This window comes from Sturnus vulgaris, chromosome 23, assembly GCF_052056855.1.
Source record: "Sturnus vulgaris isolate bStuVul1 chromosome 23, bStuVul1.hap1, whole genome shotgun sequence".
NCBI classification, from domain to species: domain Eukaryota; kingdom Metazoa; phylum Chordata; class Aves; order Passeriformes; family Sturnidae; genus Sturnus; species Sturnus vulgaris.
This window is the reverse complement of record NC_142265.1, coordinates 8,846,443-8,863,402: the sequence shown is the minus strand read 5'-3', so window position 1 is coordinate 8,863,402 and position 16,960 is coordinate 8,846,443. Positions and strand designations below refer to the sequence as shown.

The 16,960-nt window shown below is 50.5% G+C and overlaps 2 protein-coding genes across 2 annotated transcripts in view; both read right to left on the bottom strand.

Moving 5' to 3' along the window:
- The window catches only part of KMT2A (lysine methyltransferase 2A), a 41,984-nt gene extending 29,119 nt beyond the window's left edge, over positions 1-12,865 (bottom strand). The window contains exons 1-3 of the mRNA XM_088177922.1: positions 12,527-12,865; positions 4,395-4,464; positions 678-3,343 (exon numbers count right to left, since the gene is read on the bottom strand). Coding sequence (XP_088034048.1) covers positions 678-3,343; positions 4,395-4,464; positions 12,527-12,865 — 3,075 coding nt within the window. The remainder of the gene's footprint in view (positions 1-677; positions 3,344-4,394; positions 4,465-12,526) is intronic.
- A 2,728-nt stretch (positions 12,866-15,593) lies between these two features.
- ATP5MG (ATP synthase membrane subunit g) lies at positions 15,594-16,788 on the bottom strand. Its single transcript, XM_014884746.2, has 3 exons — positions 16,710-16,788; positions 16,355-16,515; positions 15,594-15,776 (listed from the first exon to the last, which is right to left on the bottom strand). Exons 1-3 carry the CDS (start codon positions 16,771-16,773, stop codon positions 15,678-15,680), a joined length of 324 nt encoding a protein of 107 aa, XP_014740232.1. The 5' UTR covers positions 16,774-16,788; the 3' UTR covers positions 15,594-15,677.
- Positions 16,789-16,960: the final 172 nt, after the last annotated feature.

Genomic DNA, 16,960 nt, shown 5'->3' with positions numbered 1-16,960 from the left:
CAGCTGACAGCTCTATTTGAAATATGTACTAGTGATTTTCAACACTAGTGCTGTTGTGAAAAGTTTAAAGAAAAAGTGTTCCCTGAAAACATATCTCACCTCCCATTCTGGGAGGTAAAAGAGGTCTGCAGAAAAGGGTGGTTTTGGGGTGGGAAAGAGGGAAAAGAGGAAAGTGGTAGGAAGCAGTTCTCCAAATCAAATGCAAAATTCCAATGGATCCTCCTTCCTGCTCTAAGCGAGAGATCGCTGCATAAAGTTAAAAAACAGAAAGATCAAGAAAAAACTTTCCTTCAGAAGCCAACTTTAAACTTGATGAGGGCCACCAAGAAACCACAAGGTCAAGACAGACACTGCATTTTGCTGGAACTGCAAGTACTACTCTAGATAATCGCTTTGTTTAGATTTATTCAGAGAAACCTAGTAAGCGGCTATACTGTACTGGTCTCCAAAATGCATGCAGCTCCCCTCTGAGCTGACTACACAGCAGCTCCCTCTTCCCCTCAGCTTCTGCCCAAGGCTTCTTGTTTTCGGGTCGTTTGCCATCTGTTGCACTAACAGCTGCTTAGCTCGGCACATTAATTCTTCACGCTCAGTATACAAAAGCTACTTGTGACTTTCAGGACAAGTTCAAAGTAAGACGCACTCTAGCAAAAAACCCAACTTGGAAAAAGGAATACCTGTGCTTTTGGCTGATCTGCTTGTTTGAGGGACTTGCTCTTCTCAATCTTGTACAGCTGGGCTTTTGCCTTTTTCAGAAGACTGGCTACCCTCTTGTCAGTCATTGGCAGTTTGTCTGCTTGAGCCAACATAGAACTGATGGAGGAAGCAGAATGTTTAACAGTGCTTGATGAAGGAGCAGAAAGACGCAGAGCTTTTTCCTTCTCCAAAGACGGCACAGCGGGGCTGAGGTCCAGGTCTGATTTGTCCAGTCCCCCTCTACTTTTCTTGGATGTTTTGGTTTTGACAGCTGATGCATCTAGAAGAGAAGCAGTGGAAACGTCTGCCGTGGGATCTACTGCTGCAGACTTTTTCCGCCCAGCAGTTTTTTTGGCAGATGATGATGCTGCAGCATCTTCGCTGACTTTTTCTTTGGGCGTTTTACCTACAGGAAACAAAGCAGTGCTACTCTGTATTTCTGACCCTTTTCTCCTTTTCTCTTTCCTTGATTCACGTTTGTTCTCCTTTTCTCTCTCTCTGTCTTTCTCTCTGCTCTTGTCCTTCTCCAGGCCTTTGTCAGCATCTTTATCTTTGGAGAGTTCTTCTGCTGCCCTGTCCTTGCTTTTGCCTCTCTCTGTCTGGGGACTTGATGTGAACCAGGGGAAGAGAGGAGTAGGGCTACCAGATGAGAAAGGCTCTGCTGGAGTGCTCGTTTGCTTCCTTGGTCTCTGGCTTCTTTCTGCTGATTCCCCCGACTGCGATAAGGAATGGGAGGGAAAAGTAAAAGTTGAATTTAAGGCACTAGTGGCAAGAGAACTAACTGAAATACTAGTTAATGAGGAAGAGACAGAAGACTGTGGGGTGAGAGTTGTCAGGTCAGAGGTACTAAGCCTTCCGCTCCTCGTCCTCATGGAGTGCGAAGGAGATCTGGGTTCTGATCGGATGGGGCTGAATGCTTTCCTCTTCCGCCGCCGAGAGGATGTGCCTGTGGCAGAGGTCCCTGTAGTGGAGCGACCAACTGACGAGGGCAAAGTTACAGACTCGAAGATCCGGGAGTGGGCCTCACTTGGTGTGAATCGTGGTGCTCGCAGCAGAGGACTTCTCTTGTGCATATCAAACCTGGCTCCAGAGTGAAGTGAAAAGAGACGAGTGGGAGCTGTCGCACCTGGTGTTGAGAAGCCAGATGCAAAGCCAACATCCTCCGGTGTCAGCGGCGGGGGTCTGAAGTTATCAAATATCGGTTTGCGAATAAGACCCTCTTTGGCATACTTTGCTGATGAGAAGTACTGTGGCTCTGACCTGGAATGTTTTAGCGAGGTCCACCTAAACGTTGGTTCTCGCAGAATTGACTTTCGTTTCTCTTGCATTGGCGCAGCAGAAGTAGGAAGAAAGGGTGAGGCTAACGGTATGGTTGGAGGCATTAGCCAAGGGGTATGGTCTGAGATGCTTGAAGCAGGCTGCAGCGGTGGGGGGGGAGTGAGCAAAGGTGGAGGAGGAGAGGAGGAGGACTGCTGCTGTGGCATGCTTGGTAAGGCTGACAGTTTTTTTGCGGTCCTCTGGCCAAAACTTCTTTCTGTAATCGAAAATCTTCTATTTCTCCTATCACCATTATCGTTTTCAGGGGACTGAGAAACAGGCAGGGGAGTGTGAGCTTCTGGAGTATTGCTTCGCTCCTCAGAAAGCATCTGCATCTCCTCAGAAGCCTGGGAGTCTGTAGATGTATCCACACTGGGGCTGCTGGACCGTGAGGAATCTGAAGACATCTGAGATGAATGCTGAGAAGCAGCACTGGACTTTTCACTGGAGCCACAAGATGTAGTGCTGAACCTGCTGTTTGGTGTGGACTCTAGTCTGGATATTTTAATAGGAGGATCGTAGTCTTCATCCTCAATAAACCGTTTGGGTGTTTTGATAATCCGTGAAGAGATTGCACTCACAACTGGCATGATGAACTGTCGAATATTTTTGAGCTGAGTTCTCCCCTTCCTGCCCTGCAGTTTGGCTGCTTCTTTCTCAATCTTTTTTTGTGCTCCCTTTTTAGCCCTCTGCAAGAGTTGCTTAGCAATGGCAGCATCCGTCCTTTTGGTGGAAGGTATAATCCTAACAGGTTTAATCCTGCGTGGACTCTGTCTGACAGCAGCCTTCTCTTCCTTCGTGAGAGGTGGTGTGCCATCCTTTTCTTTTCGAATCCTCTGGGGCTTCTCCAGCTGTGAGTTTATGACTAAAGCTGAGGAAGTCTTTAAACGTTCAGAGGATGGTGGCCTGCCTCTCCTGCGCACGATCTGAACGCTCTTCCTTCCAATCTGAAGTTTTGCCCCAGGCTTAAATTTAGATTTCAGTGGGGAAAGCTTACTAGTTCTTAATTTCTTGATTTTAGTTGCTTGCTGAAATGTAGTGGATGGTGATCTTTTGATTTTTTTCAGACTCTCTTTTTCGTCTTTGCTGCCCTTCTGAATGTCCGTTATGTCCTTCTCCTGTGACAATTTGAATTTCACACTTGTAAGTGTTGGAGGTCTTCCTCGTCTTTTTTCCCCACTCTTAGAATCCTTCTTCTTTACTTTCTCCATGGATGTGGTTTCAGATTTGCTTGAAGGGGAACACACTGATGAAGAGTCTGACAGTACAGCTGAACTTCGGTCAGAACTGCTCCGGGGCCTCCCGCGAGGTTTCCGTGGACTAGATTTAACTGAGAGGGAAGTAAAGAATGCAGGAACATATTAAATTTCTCCAAGTGTGGGATAAGCATTACCCAGGTCACACAAGTATTTACTCAGTATCAGTCATGCTGCCTATACATGGCCAAAATGTTTCAGATAATCAACAAATAAAAATAGTTTTATCACTACATGTAGACAGTACCTTCCCAACAAACCTCTTTTCCCATATAAAATACACACAGATAACCTGTTTAAAAATGCAAGCTAGTCCTTTCCCAACAATTACACATGCAATTGCACAAGCCCAGTACCAACCTAAAGCTGGGAGGGAGCAATAATTCTCAAGGGCACATGCTGTCTTTTAAACACATTAATTTTTAAATTTCTTTTTAAGCAGATCACAACCAGTTGAAAGAAAAAAAAAAATCCTTCTTTTCGAATGCCATCCATCTGCACTGCTAAAGGAGAGGTCAAGAGAGCAAGAACAACCTACACGAGGCTTATACAAGAAAATTTACTAAAAGCTGGTTTTAGCTTTGAAGCACAGTTAACACTCAGCACCAACTTGGAGACATCAAGTACAAGACTTGATTACCCACTGTGAACAATGCGTTTCATTGCACCCTCACCAAGCCCAACTATTTCAGCTCAGGATCTTCCCTTGCACTAGGCAGGTGCTCCACCACAGTTTGCTATTGAAGCCAAGCTGAGCAGATGATTATGGTGGAAGAGCAGAGTGCTCTGGTGAGGGCATTTACTGACAACACAGGTAGTAAGGAGTCTACTGAAAGATACTGAAACAGTCAAACCAGTTTTAGACCCTTACTCTTTAAACAGCTGTCTCTCCAGAACACTGACATGAGATTTCAAATACTGGTTTCATCAGTATGCCTCTTTTACCCGGTTTCCCTCTTCCTTTACAGATCAGACATAGAGAATCCAAAATTAACTGCATTGAATCCAAAGACTGGTGTGGCTTTTATGGTGGATGAGATTTGGTTGAACAAACAGGAGAGGCAGAGCAAAACCATCACAAAAGAAAACAGAAAGTCAACACCCAATCCTGCAACTTGAACTTACCTGTGGGGGACCTGGTGGGACTTCGTACTTTGACTTCTTCATCTGAACCAAAACCTAAAAACTGTTCATCCTGCAATGAGAAAGCAGATGGAAGTCTGAGGACATGGATACTAATGTTGAAATTAACTCCACTGTGATCGAAGCACAAAAAGGATTCTAGAGGATTTTCCCTCCCCAAAAAAGATACTGGCATTTGTTCTCCTAACAAAGAATTGCTAAAATGGAAATACAACTTTTATATACACATACACAACAACTACAGCTTACAGCTATGGGACAATCAAAAAGATTTACAGGAAAACAAAGGACAAATATAGACAGAAACAAACCCTTAATGCATAAAGTCTGCTGCTCATATCAAACAACAAAGCTTTCATCCTGTAAGCTACTATTCAAACCATCCTGAAGACACACTTCAGCAAAAGAAGTGTTTCTGTGTGTATTATTCTAGTACAAATGAAGCCCAACTTCCTGCAAACTTATGCAAATCCTCTCTTTTTAATTCCCTTCAGACTTGGTCTTAAGGAGAGATGAAAACCTGACTTCTGTGGTGAAGCTCTTCCCTCTGAAAGAGGCATGAGGTTAAAAGCTTGCTGTCCACATTGAGGCAGGGGTATCAGGAGTCTGTAGGTGTCAATCCAGTTCATCTGCCACCAAAATGTGTGGTGACATCGTTTTTGTTCATATGTCATTCCACCTTTCCTAAACCATTTTCAGCTCAAGTATTTAGTTGGCCAGTCTTAACTTTCGTATGAGCTTTGGAAACAGAGATGCCACTTGGTTTTCCTTTTAAAGCACTGTGTAAGTGCTGCTAAGCTTTAAGAAGGGCAGGCACTGCAAGAACAGTATCCTGAAAGTGAAAAGTGTCAAGACTGTGAAAGAAGAAGGTGAACTGCACAAAGAAGCATTTCATTATGTTCTGCCTCATCCTTTTTACATGGAATTCCTACTTCATCTACTTACAGGGAAGATCAGGAAGAGTATCTCAGCTAGTAACACCACAGTCTGATAGAGAAAAGGAGCAAGGCTTTAGACCAAAGTATTTCTCAAAATTTTCTGCCTGGTTCGTGTCTGATGAGCCCCAGTGTAAACAACTCAAAGACAGTATGCTCTGACCAGGTGGACATCCAGGTTCCCAATGCTGATAATGCTTTGGTCAGTTAAATACAACACACACCCCCTTGGGCTGCAGTTAATCGCTGTAAGCCATCACCAGCACAGACACTTGCTGGAGCCCTGCCCTTCCTCTCATCCCTGCTGCCTATCCACTCTTTGCACTTGCAGCAGAGATGACAAGAAAACCAGAAAAAAACAATGGTAAATCAACATAAAAGAAATAAATGATGCCAGAAGACATTGTTTCTGCCTGAGACACCTTGCATCACACAGAACCCCTGAAGGCCATTCCCAGAAAGGGAGAAGCTACTGCTTCCGAACTTCAGTCCTGCAGCGCTGGAAGCATAATACGAGCAGCTGTGGGAGTGCCCAGTGCTCGCTCCCAGCGCTGCCCGCACCCCACAGCGCTGCCGGCTCCCAGCACTGCCCGCACCCCACGGTGCTGCCCACTCCCGGCACTGCCCGGATCCGACGGCGCTGCCCGCATCTTAAAGCACTGCCCGCACCCACGGCGCTGCCCGCACCCAGCACTGCCCGCTCCCAGGGCGCTGCGGATCAACGCCCACACGACACGCCCGCTGCCTCCGGAGCACGTGGCTACAGCAGGATGTAAACACCGCCGTGTGCTGCAGCACTGCCTGCGCTGCCCACCCAAGGGGTCCCAGCCCTGACAGCGACGAGCTGTCAGCGGAGACAGATGTGGGCTGAAACCCAGAGAGGGCACAGAGAAATAACACGTACCTAAGAATAGCCAGGTTTAGAAACACTAAGGGATCAGCTGCTCACCCTGTGTGATTTCCTGACTAGCACTGGCTTCCAGGTTCCGTGGCTGCTACAGGTATTTTCCTCGTTTCGTTATTCCGGGTCCTAAAGTCATTATTATTTTATCTCTGGCTACCAAATCAGTACTTGCCATATTTTTGACAATCACCTGTTAATCCACGATTACAACTCGCATTATTTTCAAACTCAGCTCTGTTATTTTTTCCAATGGGATACATTAATACTGGCTTTCGCCCAATAGCCCGAGAATGATAACTTTTTCCATTTCTTACCAAGCAGTCACCAGAAGCGTCTTCAGCAAAAAGGCTCCTTCCACAAAACAATCACTTTCGCTTCATTTACAACACAAGTAGTATGACCAATATGTCACTTGTGTTTGTGTGTTTGGTGACATTCCCAAGTGTATTGGTGACCTCAGAATAGTCACTATCACTACCTGAGAAGGCAATCCTGTGACCTGTCAGAGACATGAAGAAAGCCACTAGATATCACTCAGCATTTACCAGGCTAAACCATTCAGTTGGCCAAAATACAGCTTTGAGGCAAACTAGGCAGGAACAGCCTCCCTCCAGTTTTTCAGAAATATGACAGATGGAGAGTGATTAAAATCCATAAAGATCTTGAACATGGCCTCATTTACCTGAAAAAGAATAATGCAATGCAAAAAAGGCCACTCGGGATTATAAATTAAAGGATGAGGGAAGGTTTGCCTCATGCCAGACATGAACACTAACTAAGTAGGCATGGGATGATCTCTCTGTGGGCAGCAGAGCTTCCATATACATTTCCCATTCAAACATTACACTATCTCAACTGGGTTCAACCTCAGAGTTGTGCACAGATGAAGAATGAAGTAACCCAGCTACTAAAGAAGAGAGAAGTTACAAGTAAATGTCTATCACAATGCTCTTGACCAATATTACTTTTCAAAGAATTTCCAGTTAAAGATCTCAGAGAAAAATCCACCTTCAAAGGTTAGTGCTGCAGGCTCTAACTGTCTGAGGGAATAACAGTATAAACCATATCACTATGGTTCTGTGAAATTGCATGGGGCTCTCACCAGCACTAAACCAGCAATGCTGCCACTCCAATCAGCACCTGAGAAAGTTTATTTTACAATAGAGTCACCTGACCAATGCTGATCTTCCCATTCCCCATCTTGGGTTTGGCCCCAGTTAGACAGCACCTCACTTTCTTGGAAAGGGATAAGCTATTTTTAGAAGCTCATTCAGATGCCTGCTTAGTGACTGCAGCACATCATCTACCAGACTCCTCTGCTTTCAGCAGAGTAAACACCCTTGGAGGTTGGCAGGTAGTAACCCCGAGACAAACACCAGGTGCTGGGAGCAGAGCAGAGTCTGCTGGGAGTTAAGGGAGATGCTTCCCAAGCCATTACTTGCGATGCAACTTCAGTAATAAACAGCTGAGCACTTGGGGTGACCATTATGCACCAACTCGAATGAGGGGACATTCGTCCTTCCATTGTTTAATTCACTGAAAGCTTTGACAAGGAGCGACACACAGACTTTGCTGGGGCTTCACTTGGGAGCAGCAGAGACCTACAGAAAATGTCTTGAGATCACAGAATGGCTCTCAGCTTGGTCACCTCCACATGACAACCCCCAAACTACACCACTACAGCTGTACCCTCATGCATCACCCACGGCAATACAACAGCAATTAGGGCTGCAGCTTCCAGAATCCAGTTTTTTTTAGAATTAGAAAGAATATATTGCTCTTTATGGGCTGAGACTCAGGGCGGGTCTGTTACAGAGCATACAGATCTGATTTGCCAGTCCTGGTTCCAACCCGGATGAGAAATTCTGATTTATGCTTTCCAATCTGAATACAGAAGAATGCTTATTAGAACACCTGAAACACTCTCATTCTGGTCACAAGAAGCTTTCAATAATACTATTTCCAAGGAAGAGGGTCAGTCAAACCAGTACCTAGAAAGATCCAGATTGCAGATGGTGAGAGAAAAAGCTCTAGAGTTGCTGTATGGATGCATTAAAAAAATCTTTCACTCCTAAACATATATTCCTAAAGAAACAGTACTAGAGTCAAACTACGCACTGTAGCTCAGCTTGGGGGGAACAGCTAACCTTGCTGTGGGAATTTTGTGGTATCCTTGAGAAGTGATGAACCACTGACTTGAGGAGTTACCTGTTTCCTCTAACACGGTGAAACCTGCAGTTCAGCACTTGGGTGCCAATACAGAAGTGCATAGTCAAGCACTGTTGCAAGTCTGTCCCAGGAGCTTTCCAGCTGAAGGAAGCACAATGTCCAAAAGCCCCTGGAACAAAGTCATCAGCACACTGCTGCTGCTCTGAAATTGCCTTACCTGCCCACCTACCACCCTGCTGGTGCCAGTGGGACGAGTCACATCACCTTTCATTTGAAAACAGTTTCCTAAATTCCTAACAAACTTCCAAAAACTGCCCCTCTGAGGGTTTGGAGCACTGCAAAAAGCTGACCAAACCATAGAAACAGAAACATCACCAAGATGGTTAAAACATACTCTTATTTTCACTCATCTGACAAAGCAGCACCTGAATATTCAGGAAGGGAAAGAGCACAAGGGAGCCTCCATCTCTTGGTCCATGATCTGCATCATCCTCACCACGTGCCTCTTGTTAGACAGCAATACCTACAGCAGTCCCCTTCCCGTGCACATGCAGTGATCACCTTACCCGTGACAGGACAGGCTCTACACCACCAACTCACACATTAAACTCAAGCAGTCTGACAGTGATCATTCAACTAACACTACGTGAGGAAATTTTGAGGCAAACAGAAGAAATTATCTGTACTTCCAGCTCAGGCATGACCCTGGTGGCAGCATAGAAGCTAATCCTTACTCCCATGATATGGATCTAGTACCATTTCCAAACATGCCAGGCATTGGTGAACATCCACAATTCCAACGTTCAACTCATAAAACATTACGCCCCAGGTGTATGGTAGCATAGAAGTGCTACCAGGAACACCACCATCACCACCACATCCAACTGCCAAACTCGAGCTTCTGCAACTTTCAGCCAATACAGATTTATGGAGGTAACTGTCAGCATGCATCCAGCACACTCTCAACTTTTATGTCCCAAAGCTTCAATCCCCCTTCAGGGATGGACAGGAAGCTCTAAACTGACAGGCAGAGCAGATATTCAGTAACTACATTTATGCTTATTTTATACCAAAAATTGACATAATGAACCAAGAAAACCAAATTCTTCTTATTCCTACAGTGCCACTCACACCAAGCTGAAAGGTCAGTACACGGTACAAACACTACTGTTCAACCAGTTACAGCTTCACTGTGCAAAAAGTCCCTCCGGCAACTCTTGTGGTGTTAAAATCAAGTATCAGAACATGGCTCCTTTAATGTGAGCTGGTTTCGAGATAACTCAGTGCAACACTGAGCTGCAACAGAAGACAAGGGTTTGTACGAAGTGGCCTGAATCTCAAAAGAATGCCCTGACACCCCAGAATTCAGGTAGCTTTTAAATGAAAAATGCAGTCTGCTATGTACTACAAAACTGCCAAGGAGACAAGGGAAAGACTGAGTCTAATACTTGTTCTGGACAACATTTCTCCTGCATCTAACTTGGTGGTAATACCTAATTTTAACAGGTACCTACACAAGTTCATGCAAGAATGAGGTAGAAAAAATATAAGCATGCAGAGCAGAAGTTGTACACAGAAAGGTAACACAGCTTCTTCCTCTGACTGCCACTGTCTCCTGACCTCAGGGCAACTGCTCAGAGTTTATTCCTGATGAGGAATGCCAGCTTGGTTGAAGACTGTAACTGGCTTGGTTCGGAAGGGACCCTCAACTTTGCAGCAGTTACTGAGAGGACATGGTGAGCCCTAACATGAAGGGGTCCTCTGGAAGCCCCCTTCTAGAAGAACACCTCCCCCAGAGTAGCTACCACATGGGTACCAGAAACTGCCCCGTTCCTGCACTGCCCACAGCTGCCCTGTCCTCTAGAGAGATTCCAGGCAGTACCCATGTACTGGCTTCCTGCATGTGCCACAGCTCTTTTCACACCCTTACCCCTACCTCACAGAGAACTTGTACTGCAAGACAGAAAAGCAACCTCTGGTGACTGTAATCTTCAACAGGACTGTGATGAATGCACACGTCACCAGCCAGGAGAACTATGTTCTTTGATGCAAAAATGTTTTGTTTCTTGAGCATCACCAAAGGAAAGGAACCAACTGGGTGAGTTAACTCAATCTGAATATTTGTGAGGATCCTCTCTGAGTATGCCCAAGAGTACCAGCATGCTGCAAATCCAGAGTGAGGGAAAACACCTGAGGTCTGGCCCTGCCTGGCTCATGAGAGGTCAGGTAAATCTGAACCTACAAACACCAAGCCACAAATCAATGTTTATCATTACTTTCTACTCTATGCAATGTTATTAGAGAAGAGCTTTTAGCAGCTAAATAGAAAAGTGATGTAGTAAGTAAAATTCTTAAAATCCAGGAGACCCTGTGTTAATCAGTTGCCACACCTACAATGCATTCAAGATATTTTATTTTAAAGCGAATACACCCTAAAGGCCAAACTCAAAAAGATATCTCAAAGATGTTTTAGGGCTTTTTTGAGATGCAAAAATATACTTGAAGACAACCGGAATTAAAACAAACCACAGCCCTATGTCATCTTAGAAAAAAAAAAAAAGAAAGAAAGAAAAAGAAAAGAAACAAAGCAACTTGCCTCCCCCCACATGAAAAACTTCCTGGGTTATTAACTCTGTGGTCAGCTTGGTTAGCCAGATCTCAGTCATTTCTATCCCTAAACTAGCACTGGTGAGATATTAACTGCTTCTCAGAGGACTCCATGAATTCCATCGAGCCATGTCTACTGCAAACAACAAAAAAGAGAAGCATCCCAAAGTGTAGCCCCTGAGATGTGTTAATGAGAGCAGTGCGACTCACACCCCAAAGTCTGCACAGGTGAGGGGAGGAGTGTTCCCATGCTCAGCTCTCTTCCTGCAAACACAGCCCCGTTCCTCCAGCACCGCTGGAGTTGCCGCTCTAGAGGCAAGGAATTCCTCCAGCTCAGCCATAAGCAAAGAGCTCCACTTCATGGCACCCAATAGAAAATGCCAAAACCAGGCCAGAAAGACACAAGAAAACTGTTTCTTTCATGTGTGTTTTAAAGAACTCTCCTACGGCCAGTGATGGGAAAGGTCTTTATACAAAATACAAAGATACATTCACCTACCCTACAGCTGACAACCTGCCTGGAGGAGACAGAGGTGGCCCTTCAAAAATCAATGAAGCCCTCCAGGCACATAAAGACCTGGGGAATTCTCTTGCCGGCGCAAGGATGCCGCTAAGGAGTGATGCAAAACAACTGGGGGAAAGGAACGCTGCAGCTCGTAGTAACACACCCCCATCATGTCTTCCCTGTTCTGTCAATAGGTGGGTTGTTGTCGCACTCCCACTCCGGCTGCCTTAGAAAGGCTTAAAAAAATAAAAATGAAGGGAGGAAAAAGAGCAACTAAAAAAAAAAGGAAAAAAAAAAAAAAAGAAGAAAAAAAGGAGCGCCAGCGCTCCGAGTACCGGCGAATGGTCTCTCGCAACGGGCCCGCCGCCCCAAGCTCCGCCTGGGGCATCCACAGCGGCGAAAGGGAGGAAGAGGAGGAAGAGGAGGAGGAGAAGGGGGAGGGCCGGTGCGCGACACCCACCGCCGGGCCCGCAGGAGGGGCCGGCAGCCCGGCCACTCGAGCCCCCGCGCCCGGAGAAGGACGCGTCACCCCGCCGAGCATCCTCGGCACCGGGGCGCACGGGGAGGCGCCCGGCCCCATCCATCCTACCTCGCTCCCGGCGGCGGGGTGTGCGCACCGCATCCTGCCCCGCCGAGGGCGCGGGAGCGGCGGGAGGCGGATAATGGAGGCGGCGGCAGTAAGGACGCACCGGCGGCAAGTCGCGTGCGCGGGGAGGGACCGCGAGGGCGGCCGGACCAGGACCGGCACCGGGTCCCGCCCGCCGACTCCCGCCACCCCCCCCACAGCCCCCCCCCCCCCCCCCCCGCCGGGCGCGCCCTTTGTGCGGGGCGCGGGCGCGGGAGGTGTGTCCGGCGACGGGAGGGGTGTGCGGCCAGGGGTGGGTGGGTGCGCCCGGGTGTGTTCGGGCGGCCACCGCCGGGGCGTCGGAGATGCTGCGCCCGGGACCCGCCCGCCCGCCGCGCCCCCCCGCCCCCGCCCCGCCGCCCCTCTCACCTCTCCGCTGCCCGCCTCGGTGCCGCAGGCCGCGCGGAACCGCCGCAGGTTGATGCCGATGGTGGCCGAGACCTGGAGCGCCGCGTCGAAGCCGGGACCGGCCGCGGCCGCGGGGCCGCCGGGGCCCGGCGCTGCCCCGCCTCCGCCGCTTCCCGCCGCCCCGCCGGAGCACGGGCCGCCGCGCTCGCCCTCGCCCGCCGTCGCCGGCGCCGCCGCAGGTTCGGCGGGCCGCAGGCTGTGCACAGCCGGCACCCGTAGGCGGGACCCCCCCGGGCCCCGGCGGCCCCAGCCGCCGCTGCCGGGCCGGGCGGGGAAGCGCCACCGACCGCTGTGCGCCATCTTTACTGAGAGGCGACGAGCCAGAGAGCGGGGCCGGGCCGCACCCCGCGCCCTGCATAGCGTTTCGCCGGCCCGCGGAGGCGCTGCATAACAACGGGTGCCATGCAGGTTGTGGGGTTCCGCCATCCCGCCGCCCCGGCCCATGAATAAGCCATTCTCGACCAGTGCGAGCCCGGCATAACGTTGGGCGATATGCAGTGCCCCAGGCCCGAGCCCCAGTGCAGCCCCCCGTCCTGGATAACGCAGCCTCAGGACGCCGTGGCCCCTCATAGCTCGAAGTGCCATACAGGCGCGGGGCTCCTCGCGAGCCAGCCCCGGAACCTGCCTGACTTATAATCAGGCCGCAAGCAACCCGCATAACCCCGACGGCGATGCCGAGCAGGAGCACGAACCGCCGGCGCCCAGGACCGCGCATATGCCATAGGCGGTGCTGCCGACCCCCTGCATAGCGCCGGGCGGTATGCGGGGCGCGGGGCGCGGCCCCGGGTCCGGCATAGCAGAGCCCGCAGTCCCCGCGAGGACCTCGCGGCGCCGAGACACTCCGGTGCTCGGCCCGGGACGAGCCGCTCCCTGCGGGGGACCGCGGCCCCGACTTGTGGTACGAGGGCGGGCGGCTTCGCCCTACCCTCCCGGCCCCGGCCGTGTCCTGCCCGGCGACCCCGCGCCCCGCTAGTGGTGCGTCCTGCGGGGTGCCACCCCCGGGAGGGAGGTGACGGCGATAGCACCTGGCTGGCAACCCCGTCGTGCACAGCACAGCGAGAACAGGGTTAACATCCAACAAGTGCCCACCGTATTCTGTGAGAACAGCACTGCAAACACACGGATAAGATGTAAATCCCTCTGCTTGGGGACATAAAATACCCGTTTTCCTCCGAAGTTTATCAGCTGAGGGCAGGGAAGGAGGGAGGGGCGGGGGCGAGGCAGTTTGTCCCCAGCCAGACACTGTTCTGATTTTAGAGAGGACGAACAAGCAGTTGGAGCCCTTTAGGGTCACAGATGCTGCTTCTGCCTGGGGTTCTGCTGGGGTGCGGTGCTGGGGGGACTTCTCCGGAGGACATCCAGACAGGAGAACTAAAATTAGATGGGTTCTTCCTCTCTAGGGACAGGAGCATTTTTGAGCTCTCCTTTGCTTTGCCAGTGAAGCTTAATCCCATCCTCCCACCGAAGCTTTTCCCAGGCCAGTGCTGGTGTGAGCTGCAGCCCCCTGGATACCCAGCAGGATCTGCTTTGAGAGGGGCACGTGCAGACAAAGTCAGAGACGAGAGGCAGGTCTTGAGCCAGATCAGACAGCCTTGCTTTCAGTGATGTTCCCTTGGGTTCAGAATCCTCCTTCCAGTCAAGCTTACACATTACATCCCACATGTGATCTCCCTCTCCTTGAGGAACATACGCTGCAGAATCTCACATTAGGGCCTGGCCCATTCCCCTCGCTGGCCTCTCTACCTGTTGGGTGAAGGGTTTGTGATGACAGAAGCAAAAAGCTTGTGGGGCCATCATTCACCCCTGCTCAGCCAGACCATTTGGCTGCAGCCCTGGTCAGGTTTGCTGGGGCTGAGCAATCACAAAACCCTCCCCAGCACCAGGAGGAGGGCCATGTCCTGGCCATGGTGGTGGGAAAAGCAAGCATGACACAGGCTGGGCAAGGGGCTGGAAGCACAGGTCCAGCCACTGCTCCTGTTGCAGACTCCCTCACAGAAGCTGGGGAATTCATCGAGTCTCAGTTTTCCCATTGTGGCATGAAGTGACCTGTGACCAGTTGTGACCCAGAGCTGCTGAGGCAGGAACCCTTCTTCTTAACAAGAAAGAAGAAAAGGTTTCCATCCATGCCACAAACCAACCTACTGGTGACCACATCTGGAATATGTGAGCTCACCTGCACTCCGTGTCAGAAGCACACAAGCCCTCCTGCTAGGATAACAGGCTGAGGTCAGTTCTGCTGCAGGGAGAGGAGCAAGTGACATGCTACTGGCACAGTCACTCCAGAGACATTGGGGTTGCTGAGTGCTGGGGGCCTGTAGGGTCACTGGCGTGCTCAACACAACACCCAGAGGAGCAAAGGAGCAGCCAAGAAAACAACAGTATCAACAAGGAGCAAGACTAAAACCATGTTCTAAGACAACAAAAACAGGCTGCTAGCTTCAGAGAACTCCTTCAAATTATTTTATCTGAATGTGTCAGAGCACAGGTCACTCACCAGATTTCGTAGAAAATGCTGCAAGAGCTGGCTGACAATGAGCAAGGTGGTAGACCCCTAGACAGCTCAACCTTTGGCTAGTGAGAGCTGAGGTGACACATACAGCAAAACTCTGCTTACTTACACAGGCTTTCACTGCACCAGTCAGACACCAAAGCAAAAGAGCTGCCTGTAACTATGCTACATTTCCTACAGAATAAGCCATGGAAATTGCTTTTGATACTGTAAAAAGTACTGGAATTTGGTTTTGGTTCCCCCTAGCTGATGGGAAGTGCATTCAGGAACAAATGGAATGTTTCCCCTTTGTAGCCTCTGTTTGGTTTTGAGGCTCTCAGACCTCCCCTAGAGCCACAGTTCGGGCACAGTCAGTGTCTCAGTGCAAACAGAGCTCTAGTGACCAAAAGTGGTGTCACCAAAGCAGCTCTGGCACCCTTGGGACTGGCCCTTAGACCCCTCTTGAGGAGCCATCCCTACCAGCATTGCCCCCAGGACAGGCTGGCACCTGACAGTGTGCCAGACAAGGATGACAACAGCTTGATATGAGCTCCTAGTTTTATTATTGCAGACCCCATTACAGACCCAGCACCGTGGCGCCGGTGGCATTGCTGAGGTGAGTGTTCACACGTTGTACCCGATGAGGCCGCGCTTGCCGATGATCTCCCCGATGTAAAACCACATCAGCACCTCCGTGGCCACTAGACCATTCCTCAGTGCGTCCTGAAAGGAAAAAGCCACTGGAGAGATCCCACACACCCACAACAGCTCCTCCCTCACTCTCCCTGCCACATCCATGCCCTCCAGCAGTTCTTAAGGCAAAAACCCAGAAGTGGAGCAGAGTGTTTGCTGTGTTCGGCCACCCCTCAAGATGTCCCATCACAGAGATGTTCTACAACATTAAGTACACTGTAAGCTATTGTTCGTGGCTTCTTACAGCGCTTTCAAGCATAATTTCTTAGCCCACATACAGGAAACACACTAATTTCAAGGCCAACCAATGACACAGCTGACCCAGAGAGCTGGGCTCATTCAGCCATCTAAGGATACTCCCTTCCCTGGGACAGAAAACGATGGGACCAGAGGGAAACAATCACAGCCTGCTCTAGGCAGGCAAGAATTAAAGCAAAGCCAATAAAATAAAACGCTTTAAACTCTGGGCCCCTGAATTCCATGAGCTTCATATATCGTTGGCAACAGTTCCCACTGCTTCCCAAGGCAGGAGCAGAGCATTTCCAGGCTGGCTGAGGCTCTCCTTGGAGCTGTCCCTCGGCACCGTCGCATCCCGCCCGGGCCGGTACCTTGACAGTGAGCTGCGCCAGGCGGCCGCTCTGGAAGGCCCTGACCAGGCCCTTCATGCTGTCGATGGCCCGGGGAATCTCGGCGGGGGTCGGCGGGGCCAGCTCCACCTTGGCGTAGTACCAGAACGTGGCCAAGCGCGGCTTCGAGTACGTCACGGCAGCTGCGGGGAGGGGGACCGGAGCGGACAGTGTTTTCCCAACGGCGGGAACTCGCCGAGCTTTCCCGGGCCCGGCCCCACCGCCCTTAGCCCTGTTACCTATCCCCTCCCCTCCGCTCCCCCCGGCCCGTTGTCGCTCCTCTCAGCTCGGCCCATCCCATTCCAACCCCGCTCCCGTCCCCGCTCCCGTCCCTCACCGCCGATCAGCTCCGGCCCGCGCTGCACGAGCCGCTGCACGAGCCCCTGTGCGGCCTTGGCCATCGCTGCGCGCTCAATGTCACCGCCGCTCACTGCACCCGGCGTTCGCCGCGGGCAGCCCGCAGCCAGGACCCCGGGCCACGTGCGCGGGGCGGGGCGGGGCGGGGCCGGGCCGCAGCCACGGGTTCGAGACCCGCGCAGTGCCGATACCACGCCGGTCCCTGCACCAAGCCCTAAGAGGCTTTTCTAC

Excerpts from the sequence above, each read along its gene's own strand:
- ATP5MG (XM_014884746.2), bottom strand. The coding sequence starts at position 16,773 with ATGGCCAAGGCCGCACAGGGGCTCGTGCAGCGGCTCGTGCAGCGCGGG. Across the intron at positions 16,516-16,709 it reads CGGGCCGGAGCTGATCGGCG|CTGCCGTGACGTACTCGAAG; the intron begins GTGAGGGACGGG and ends CCCTCCCCGCAG. Across the intron at positions 15,777-16,354 it reads TGGCGCAGCTCACTGTCAAG|GACGCACTGAGGAATGGTCT; the intron begins GTACCGGCCCGG and ends TTTTCCTTTCAG.